Source organism: Carcharodon carcharias, chromosome 21 (genome assembly GCF_017639515.1).
Source record: "Carcharodon carcharias isolate sCarCar2 chromosome 21, sCarCar2.pri, whole genome shotgun sequence".
Classification (NCBI taxonomy): Eukaryota; Metazoa; Chordata; class Chondrichthyes; order Lamniformes; family Lamnidae; genus Carcharodon; species Carcharodon carcharias.
Genome location: NC_054487.1, coordinates 23,898,784 through 23,910,711, shown reverse-complemented (window position 1 = coordinate 23,910,711; position 11,928 = coordinate 23,898,784). Strand labels below are relative to the sequence as shown.

General features: G+C 44.5%; 1 protein-coding gene across 1 annotated transcript in view; it reads right to left on the bottom strand.

The window, feature by feature from the left end:
* Window positions 1–10,563: 10,563 nt before the first annotated feature.
* Window positions 10,564–11,928, bottom strand: part of ccdc77 (coiled-coil domain containing 77) — an 84,191-nt gene continuing 82,826 nt past the window's right edge. The window contains exon 11 of the mRNA XM_041216108.1: window positions 10,564–11,278. Within this exon, the coding sequence (XP_041072042.1) occupies window positions 11,132–11,278 (147 nt within the window). The 3' untranslated portion in view covers window positions 10,564–11,131. The remainder of the gene's footprint in view (window positions 11,279–11,928) is intronic.

Below are 11,928 nucleotides of genomic sequence, written 5' to 3'. Positions count from 1 at the left end.
CAGGGTCTATAAAACACCCCGGTCCCCGCGGTGCCCACCGAGCACGGAAGGCCTTGACGGGGCCGGCAGACACCGCGTGCTCCTTCACCAGGGACACCCGGCCACGAACGTAGCTGCTGAAGAGGCTCAGACAGTCGGGTCGGACGACCCCCTCGATCACCCGCTGCCTGGACCTGTTAATGGCCAACTTGGCCAGGCCCAGGAGCAGGTTCATGAGGAGGTCCTCCTCCTTTCCGGCCCCCCTCTGCATAGAGAAGTGTGAGGTCATACATTTAGGGAGGTCAAACAGTTACAGGGATTACAAAATAAATGGGAATAGACTAAGAGGGGTAGATGAAGTGAGAAATCTTGGCGTACAAGTACACAGGTTCCTGAAGTTCAAGTAGACAAGGTTGTAAAGAAGGCATATGGAATGCTCTCCTTCATTGGCAGAGGTATTGAATATAAAAGTAAGGATATAATGTTGGAATTTTATAAAACACTGGTGAGGCCACAACTGGAGTATTGTGTGCAGTTCTGGTCACCACATTACAGGAAGGACGTAATAGCTCTGGAGACAGTGCAGAGGAGGTTTACAAGAATGTTGCCAGGGTTAGAAAAGTGTAGCTACAAGGAGAGATTGGATAGGTTGGGGTTATTTTCCTTAGGACAAAGAAGGCTGAGAGGTGCATTGATTGAGGTGTACAAAATTATGAGGGGAATAGATAGAGTGGACAGGATAAAATTGTTTCCCTTGATGGAGAATTCTAGGACTGGGGACATGGATTCAAGATAAGTGGCAGAAGGTGTAGGGGGCACATGAGAAAGAACTTTTTTACGCAGAGGGTAGTGGGTGTCTGGAATTTGCTGCCCAAGTTGGTGGTAGAGGCAGAAACTTTAAACTCTTTTAAAAAGTACCTGGATCTGCACCTAAAGTGCTGTAAGCTGCAGGGCTATGGGCCCGGTGCAGGAAGGTGGGAATAGAAAGGGCACCTGGGTGTCCTTGGGCTGGCATGGACAAGATGGGCTGAATGGCCTCATTCTGTGCTGTGACTTTTCTATGGTTCTAACTTGTGTTCATCTTTGGGACCTGGTGGATTCATCCTCATTGTTCACTGTGTCCGCGTTTGTACGGGCTGTCCAAGATGCTTCCCACCATATCAAAGATCGGTTCTGTAACCTGAATTGGCCAAATGGTTGGGCAGGTTTCTACAACCAGATCTGAATGAGTTTTCCACAAACACAGTGAAGGATTTCCTTACCTTTGCGAAGAGTGTACATGACCTGCATATCAATAGCAATGCCGGGTGTTTGTTCGACATTGTGAGCCTGTTCAGCCACAGCCATTTGCACCATGGCAATACCCGCACCACACAGGATGCAGGCATCACTGGCTAGGCCAGCATTTATTGCCCATCCCTACTGCTCTTGTTCAGAGGGCATTTAAGAGTCAACCACATTGCTGTCAAGCCAAAATGACGTTCTGCCTATCACACAAATGAGTAATGTGGTGTATGAATTTCAATGCCAATGTGATGCCAGATACATAGGCTGTATGTCCCCAAGATGAGCAGATCATATCAAACAGCACATCCCTTCAGCTGTTTGCAATTGGCTGAATGTACTCAACCAGCCCGTGCTTGCAAAACATAGAACATAATGTCATAATTAGATGTGATTGGACAACATTTGCTGAATGATCCCAAGTGTGCTCAGCCAATTTAAGATTATCAGTAGGGCTTGCAATGTAACTCTATTACACTCACTAGAAGCTACGTATTTTCTGTCCTCTGTAGGCTAATGGAATTTGTCCAAACATTGAGCATGAATTGAAGTGTGGGATCGATAGCTCCCGAGTACATTTTCTGTGGCATCCTTGGAGCGTAGAAGGATGAGGAGAGATTTGAAAGAAGTTTACGAAATCATGAGGGGTATATGTGAGTAAATGTGAGTAGGCTCTTTCCACTTAGATTAGGAGAGATAAACACGAGAGGACATGCTTGAGGATGAAAGGGGAAAGGTTTAGGGGGAACATTAGGGGGAACTTCTTCACTCAGAGAGTGGTGAGAGTGTGGAACGAGCTGCCATCTGACGTAAATGCGGGCTCACTCTTAAGTTTTAAGAATAAATTGGATAGATACATGGATAACTGGAGGGTTATGGACTGGGTGCAGGTCAATGGGATTAGCGAAATAATATTTCGGCACAGACTAGAAGGGCCAAATGGCCTGTTTTCTGTGCTGTAGTGTTCTATAACATCTTGACCAATCGGAGCCAACTTGCCAACCTATCAGCACTCTTTTCTCGTGCAGTATAAATTGCTGCTCTCTTTGAAATTTGACATTCTTGCATCTATCCTGATGAGTGCAAGATGAAAAACTTCAACAGCATGTCTCTTTTTTTCAGAAATACTCAAGTTCTGCACTACCAAGCCACTATGGTCATGGCTGTTCGATGTCAACTGTCTCAGTTCCAAGACATCACTACAGGAGTTCCTTAGATGGGTGAATAACATTAAGGGTTGGACTAGGGAGGTTTGAACAAAGCCAGAGAAGAAGCAAGACAATTCCAACTACTAAGGCCAATGTGACAATGATCAAACAAGACCAAGAGACAGAGAATAATGTATCTCAGTTTGCTGATGATACAAAGCTAAGTTGGAATGCAAGCTGTGAGGATGACACAGCAAGGATGCAAAGAGATATAGACAGGTTAAGTGAGTAAGTGAGTAAACAACAAGATGGAGCATAAGTGGGTGAATGAGAAGTTATTCACTTTGGTCATAAGAATAGAAAAGCAGATTTTTTTTAAAAATGTGAAACTTGTAAATGTTCAGGTGTACTCATACAAGGAACACAAAGTTAGCTTGTAGGTACAGCAAGCAATTAGAAAGGCAAATGGCATGTTAGCCTTTATTGCAGGGGGATTGGAGTACAAGAACAAAGTTTTGCTACAATTGTACAAGGCTTTGGTGTGACCACATCTTAAATACTGTGTGCATATTTAAGATACTGTATTTAAGAAACTGTATTTAACATAATACCGTCTTCATGTTTAAGACAGGATATACTTGCATAGGAAGCATTACAGTGAAGGTTCACTGGACTGTCCTATGATAAGAGGTTGAGTAAATTGGGTCTATATTCTCTGGAGTTTAGAAGAATGAGGGGTTATCTCATTAAAATGTCCAAAATTCTGAAGGAGATTGATAGGGTAGATATGGAGATGTTGTTCCCCCTAGTTGGGGAATCTAGAACGTGGGGGCATAGTCTCAGGATAAGCAGCTGATCATTTAGAACGGAGATGAGGAGAAATGTCTTCACTCAAACAGTTGTGAATCTTTGGAATTCTCTACCCCAGAGAGTTGTGAATGTGTCATTTAAGACTGATTTTTGGTCTTTCAGTGAATCATGGGATATGGAGATCAGACAGGAAAGGTGAGTTGAAGCCCAAGAGCAGCCATGACGTATTGAATGACAGAGCAGGTTCCTATTTTCTATGTTCCCAGGTGTAATCCTCTGATAGGTTGCAAGTTCCCAGATGTGATTCTCTGATAGGTCTGTAGATCCCATGTGTAATCTTCCAATGCCAGGGGAGATTCTCTGATGGGTTTGTTGTACAGGATATTCCCATAATGACCCTTTCAGTTTTTAAGCAATGATATTAGTATTAAAATAGCAAAATATTACAGATGCTGGAAATCTGAAATAAAACCACAAAATGCTGGAAACACTCAGCAGGTTAGGTAGTATCTGTGGAGGGAGAGAAAGAGCTAATGACCCATCAACAGAACTGGAAAAAGTTAGAGATGTAACTTTAAAGCAATACCAGAGGCAGGAAAGGGAGATGGGGAAAGAAGAAAATGGATGTCGGGGTGTTGTGTATATTAGAGTCTGGGGTATATACCGGGGAGGTGGTGTATCAGGATGGTCGACATATATCAGTATGTTTGTGTATATCATCAGGGTTTGGGGTATATATCAGGGAGGTGGTATGTTGGGAGGGTCGATGTATATCAGGGGCTCGTGTACATTGGGGTATATATTGGGGAGGTTGGTATGTCAGGAGGGTTGATGTATAACGGGGGTTTTTGCATATCAGGGTTTGTTATATTTATCAGGTAGGTGGTATGTCAGGTGGGTCAATGTGTATCGGCGGTTGATGTGCATCAGAATGGGTTGGGGTATATTACAGGGAGGGGGTGTTAGGAAATAGAGCTAGTTTAAGTTATATTTGTATTTGTAGGCATCGGGAATGATTTTTAGCTTTAATGTTTAAGCTTGATTTGTATTTCTGTATCAATGTGTTAAGAAAGGTCAAATGATGTTTTAGTTTCACTTTAAAAGGCTGCTTGCATTTCTAATGAGATGTTTCCTCCCACAGACATACACACAGAACTAAAGAAACAGCAGTTTTAAGTTCAGTTGAAGCCAGGGCCACAGAGAGTCCGGACACTGGGAGAGGGAACTGTAGATTTCCCAAAAGAACAAAAGGTACTAAACGAACAAAAAGCCCCAAAATCCGGGAGAGTGGAAGAGGGGAAAGTCCAAATGAGACTTTGTAGTCAAAGGAAGGACAGGAACCTGGGAAAAAGGTCCTGTTAAGTGAAGTTAAGCGTGACGGGCAGAGAGAAAGGCTCCAAGCTTCAGATTTAAAGTGAGAACAGCTTGCAAGAAGCAAGAAGGTTCAAAGAGACAACTGAAGATCTGTAATTCTTTGCTGTGGGCATGTGAAGCAATGGTGTATGGTTAAGGCTGAGTTGGTGAGAAAGAGTGCATGGAAGACAGCTTGAATGCATGTGCTGACCCAGGGAAGAAGAACATCAGGAGAGTTTGAAACTCTGGAGGTGAACCCTTGTGGAAGGTGTCTGAACAAAAACATCAGTTTGGGAGAAGATTCCAAGGTGAGGCCCTGGAGAGTGGAGATTGGGATCCCTTATGTGAAGGATGGAGTTCAGTGAAATTGGTTGGCTCACTGTGTGACAAGCATCTGGTGGGAGTTGAGGAGAGATCCATAGCATCTGTTTGAGCTGGCATCTATCACTTGAGGTCAGAGCGTGGTGTGTCTGACCATAGGTTTGCATAGACCATGTACTTACTGTGAACATTAGAGTATATGATAGCTTTTGTAACTTGTGTTATCCTTACAAATTTGTAAATATCTGTAAAGGTTTAGTTGTGGGTGAAGGAGTATTGTAATATAGTTAATCTTTTCTTGTTGAATAAATGCTTTATTCTTTTGTTAAAAGTTTATCAGCTGGCTCCTGTGACTCTGTTCAGTAGCTACTCTTCACGTATTTAAACAAACAAATAAAGGTTAGGATCTATCAAGCTGGGTTCCAACCTGGAACAGGCTTGTCCGGGGTAACCTCAGTAGGAAGCATAACAGGGGATGTGTGTGTATCAGAGTTTATATATCGGGGTGTGTGTATCGGAGTGGGGGTGGTATTGTCTCTGAATAGGGGACAGTGTATATTGGGGTTTGATGCACATGGAGCTTCAGAGTCCCTAATCGATATCTCAGTCCAGGTTCCAAGTACCACCACTCGCTTCAACCGTAGTAACCACAGTGCCTCCATTAGTCAGCTCACCAGAACCAAAACGGACAATGGGCAGGGGATGGGGGAATTGCAGACTCCTGGGGTAGACCCCCAAGAGGAGGGGGAGCTGCAGACTTGAGGGAGGAGGGGTGAACTGCAGACCCTAGGAAGAGAGGGGAAAAGTAGCTCTCTGGGGGAAGTGGGAGGTGACAGCATAGTGGTAATGCCACTGGATTAGTAACCCACAGGCCCAGGTTAATGATCAAGAGGCACAAACCACGATAGTGGGTGGAATTTAAACTCAATTAACAAATCTAGAATTAAAAGCTAGTCTTGGGAATTGTGAAGGGACCATTGTCAATTGTTATAAAAACCCATCTGGTTCACTAATACCCTTTAGGGAAAGAAATCTGCCATTCTTACTTGGTGTGGTGTACATGTGACTCCAGACCTGCAACAATGTGGTTGACTCTTAAATGTCCTCTGAAATGGCCTAGCAAGCCACTCAGTTGTATCAATCCACTACAAAGAGGAATGAAACTGCATGGACGACTTGGCATTGACCAGGGCACTGGAAATGACAGCAGCAAACACAGCCCTGTCAATCCTGCAATCTTTCTCAGGAACATCAGGGGGCTTGTGCAAAAAAGGGGATGGCTGTCTCTCTCACTTTTAAAAAAATCCATTCACGGGATGTGGGCTTCGCTGGCTAGGCCAGCATTTATTGCCCATCCCTAGTTGCCCTTGAGAAGGTGGAGGTGAGCTGCCTTCTTGAACTGCTGCAATACATGTGGTGTCAGTACACCCACAGTGCTGTTAGGGAGGGAGTTCCAGGATTTTGACCCAGCGACAGTGAAGGAACGACGATATATTTTCAAGTCAGGATGGTGAGTGACTTGGAGGGGAACTTCCAGGTGGCGGTGTTCCCATGTATCTGCTGTCCTTGTTCTTCTAGATGATAGTGGCGTGGGTTTGGAGGGTGTTGTTGAGTGGGGGATTCAGTGATGGTAATGCCATTGAATATCAAGGGGCACTGGTTGGATTCTCTCTTATTGGAGATGGTCATCGCCTGACACGTGTGGAACGAATGTTACTTGCCACTTGTCAGCCCAAACCTGGATATTATCCAGGTCTTGCTGCATTTGGACATGGACTGTTTCTGAATCTGAAAAGTCGCAAATGGTGCTGAACATTGTGCAATCAGTGAACATCCTCACTTCTGACCTTATGATGGAAGGAAGGTCATTGATGAAGCAGCTGAAGATGGTTGGGCCGAGGACACTACCCTGAGGAACTCCTGCAGTGATGTCCTGGAGCTGAGATGACTGACCTCCAACAACCACAACCATCTTCCTTTGTGCTAGGTATGACTCTAACCAGCAGAGAGTTTTCCCCGATTCCCAATGACTCCAGTTTTGCTAGGGTTCCTTGATGCCACACTCGGTCAAATGCTGCCTTGAAGTCAAGGGCGGCCACTCTCACCTCACCTCAGGAGTTCAGCTCTTTTGTCCATGTTTGAACCAAGGCTGTAATGAGGTCAGGAGCTGAGTGGCCTTGGCGGATGATGGAATACTATCCACTTACCTGGATGAGAGCAGCTCCAACAACAGTCAAGAAGCTTGACACCATCTAGAAAAAAGCAGCCCACTTGACTGGCACCCCATCCAATACTTTAAACATTTATCCCTCTACCACTGGCACACAGTGGCAGCAATGTGTACCATCTACAAGATTCATTGCAGCAACTCATTCCTTCAGCAGCACCTTCCAAACCAGTGATCTTACCTCCCAAGGACATCACATTCTCTGCATCCCATGAAAGGACAAAATCATAAATAGTGTTCTCAAAGGCAAATCTGTTAAGTATGCTAGCACTCGTCAAGCAGAGGCAACTTTGCTGGCTCAGGTACATTCACAAAATGGACACATCCTCAAGGATATTCTGTTTGGGGGAGAAGCCAGAGCCAGACCAGTAAAACGTCCAAAACTCCATTTCAAGGATGCTTCACAAACATGACGAGGGCCCTAAAGATTGATTTTCACACCTGGGAGACATTAGCTAATAACAAAGGGAAATGACAACGTTACGTGTGGGCCAACATGCATCACCATGACGATCAGTGGCTGCAGCAGCTTGACAACAGCCAGCAACACTGTAAACAGGACTCCTGATAACACCTCACCTGCAGCACTTGGTGATCTCAAGGGTTGGTCTTTTCAGCAATCAACAAAAATGCACCATATGAAACTAGCCCATGCCAACGGGTTTGCTACATACCCATCATCACGTGTAGATAGAATGATGCTGACAATGTAGCATTGTTTTGTTCTGATTTGATGAATGGACTTGAGTCTTTTGTGTGCAGTTAGGGAGAAGGAATGGTATTTGGTAATGTGCAAGAATAAGAACTACAATGAGAACAACAGACTATGGACAGATCTATACATCTATGATGGTGTCAAGCTTCTTGAATGTTGTGGGAGCTGCACTCACCCAGGCAAGTGGAGAGTATTCCATCACGTGCCTGACTGGTGCCTTGTCAATGATGGACAGGCTTTGGGGAGTCAGGTGCAGCTTGGTACCTTCACATGTTGAGGCTTAAAAAAGGTTCCGAGAAGCCCAGTTGACTGCTCCCTAGAATAAAGGCCCTTAGGTACCACAATAGGCTGAGAGGGGTCAGGCTTTTAACTCTAACCAAATCAAACATGTCTGCTCCTCTAAATTTTTCTTTAAAATAATGAAAGGATTAAACTTAACAAGACATGGGGATATGTGTATAATTTATAAAAACAAGACTTTAATTGCAACTCTAATCATAACTGAATAGCTAAAGAATGAAATTACATTTATATAGTATGTCACAATGCTCCAAAAATACATAATGAATCACTTGTAACTATAGTTGTTTGTTTTTGTTGGCAAACAGAATTTACACACAAAGATTTGTGAAAACAGGAATAAGATAAATCATGAGTTAATCGGTTGCTGATTGTGTTAATTTTTACATCCAAAACACTAGGGCTACTTCTAATTGAATAGTGTCATGGGATCTTTTACATCCACTGGAACAAGCAGATGGAATATGGCTGAAGGTCTCATTCATTTGGACAATTTCAACAATGCAGCCGTTAATCAGTGTCAGTGTGGAAAATGGGCTCAAACCACAAACTTCAGACTCAGACTCAGATGTGCCAACAGCTGAACCACAATGACACTCACTTGATAGAGTGACAAATACGAGGGTACCACTCCTCTCTCCTGTCACCGCAATTCATTTTTAAAAGCAGATTGTCTCATTGCTCAATTTTTGCATCCCAATACATAAATAAGTTAAATCAGTGTGATGAATGCCTAGAATCATTTCCTCCTTCCAGATGTCTAATTCAGAGCACAGCAATGTATGGAACCAGGAAAGAGCCATCAGGTAAGTTCCACACTTGCAAGTGTGTACCCTGTGAACCCACCTTCCCTCTCAATTACTTTTCTTGCCAAATATTGATCCAACTCCCTGAAATTCACTGACACTCAATCTCACAGCTCGATCCAAATACTATTGCATTTTGTTTCAACTGAAATCAGGTAAAACAAAAAGAAACGGACCATATAATATTCTGAAGCGATGAATGTTTGCTGCAAATGAGTCAAAACAGTTTTGCTGAAAAAACGCATTTTGTCATGTGTAGCTTCCAGTACACAAATGTGCCACAGTGAGTCTGACTGACAATCAAATTGGTTGTCAGCATAATTTTTAGCCCACTGAGGATTATTTAGCAAATGTTGTCCATTCGTGGAATCACACCTAATGTTGGACACTGTGTTTTGAGTTTTGCAAAAGTTTCCTTCATACACAGATACTTAAGCAGCTGTTAATCTAATTGGCAATTCCAGTGTGGTGTCACTTTACAGTACACCTAATCATTGTATCTAAATGTAAATTGCTTAATTCCCACCATATCCATTTTATCAGAAAACATTAGCCTTATCTTCATAATGTTACCAAGATAAATATTTTGGTAGATGCAGAAAGTAATACTTCATCAGTTCAGACCACCAGTTTCAAAGAGACATAAGTGCAAAGCCCAACTTCATGACTGAGTCCTGAGATAGTCCAAAGACTTTGTTCACACTGATATGGAAGGCTTGCGTACCAATTACAAGTCCTGTTATGAACTGGATGCTGTCCAGGGGACTAAGTGGTGCAGACAATTTGATATTTTTTATGAACTGTAACAAAGCCTATCTGACTTTGTGAATAAATGCTTTTCCTCCAGTGTGGTGTTAAGCAGTACTGATCAAGCTTCAAATTTTAGTCATTATAAAGTACTTCATTAGACTGGGAACAGTGCAGGGATCGAACTGGGCTCAGCACATAGGGGCTGGGGACAGTCACTCCTACCCCAGCTCAAAGAAACATGATGCCGGTCCAACCCCAGACCCCGTCAGGACCCTCGCTCTCCCCAACCCCGTCAGGACCCCCGCCCTCCCAACCTCAGACCCCGTCAGGGCCCATGCTCCCCCCAACCCCAGGCCCCGTCAGGGCCCCCGCTCCTCCAGACCCCGTCAGGACCCCCGCTCTCCCCAACCCCAGACCCATCAGGACCCCCGCTCCCCCAGACCCCCATCAGGACCCCGCTCTCCCCAACCCCAGACCCCCGTCAGAACCCCTGCTCTCCCCAACCCCAGACCCAGACCCCGTCAGAAGCCCCGCTCTCCTCAACCCCAGACCCCGTCAGGACCCCCGCTCTCCCCAACCCCAGACCCCGTCAGGACCCCCGCTCTACCCAACCCCAGACCCCGTCAGGACCCCCGCTCTCCCCAACCCCAGACCCCGTCAGGACCCCCGCTCTACCCAACCCCAGACCCCGTCAGGACCCCCGCTCTCCCCAACCCCAGACCCCGTCAGGACCCCCGCTCTCCCCAACCCCAGACCCCGTCAGGACCCCCGCTCTCCCCAACCCCAGACCCCGTCAGGACCCCCGCTCTCCCCAACCCCAGACCCCGTCAGGACCCCCGCTCTCCCCAACCCCAGACCCCGTCAGAACTGTCCAACCCCAGGTTTCTGAAAATAGCTTCTGTAGCACACTTGGTTTGGACCAAGCTGGCATTTCTGATCTGGCTCAATAATTCATGCAAAGCTTTTCCCGGTGACATCATCAAGCAAACCAATGAAATCTCAAATTATACAAAAATTAAAACAGTCATCACACAAAATACCGATTTTGACTGTACAACTTCATGGGTCAGACTGTTCAGTGTGCCCTTGGAAATGGCTTCCTTCACCCCACTTACTTTTGAAAAAAACGGGAAATAAAAGAACTAATTTCTGGGAAAGTGAAATCGATGAAGTTTGACTGAACATTTGATCAAATTTGTGAACCATTCATATTTCATGTCTACAGGAATATAAAGGGGTTGCTCAAAGATATTTTTTCTCAACTTGTTCTGTTCCTCTCTGCAAAGTTGACACAAGCCCATCATAACATTTGGTTTTAAATAAACCATGTCCGATGGCCGGGATGCAATGTTCAAATCACTTTGTCGCTTTAGCATTAGTGCTACTGACGCAGCCATACCAGATACTGAAAATGTGGTGACCACTCCACGAGAAAATGTTAGCCAAATCGCAATTGATTTTCTAAGCCATAAATTTTCGCCTTCAGATTCTTGAGTTCTCCTTGGATCTTCCTTGACTGACTGTTTGTTTGACGCACCTCATGAAGGATAGCAAGATCTTGGTCAGGCCCGATTCCAAGCGTTACCTGCAGAGAGAAAAGAAAAACCCACAGCTGAAATATTTATATATAGGAATAAGGTATTTGATAAAGTCCCTTGTAAGAGAATGTTAGGTTAAGTTATGACCCAAGGAATTGAAGATAAATTATCCTGGTGTTACGATCCCAGCTGATGTTACCACTGGACAAGCCTGATCCCAGGGTGGAACCCATCTTGATAGATCCTAACTTTTGTAATTTGTTTAGATACTTGGAGAGTAGCTACTGAGCAGAGTCACAGGAGTCAGCTGATGAACTTTTAACAAAAGAATAAAACATTTATTCAACAAGAAAAGATGAACTATATTACAATACTCCTTCACCCACAACTATATCTTTACAGGTATATACAGGTTTATAAGAATAACACAAGTTACAAAAGCTATCTTATACTCTAAAGTCCACAGTAAATACACAGTACCAAGAGGCGACCTGTGGTTAGACACACCACACTCTGAAACCAAGTGACAGATGCCACCTTAATCATATGCTATGGATCTTTCCTCAACTCACCCCAGACACTTGACACACTGAACCAACCGGTCTCACTGAACTCTGTCTCTCAACGAGGGTTTCCAAACTCCACTCAAAGAGCTTTCTCACAGACACCCTCCGCAAGGGTCCACCTCCTGGGTTTC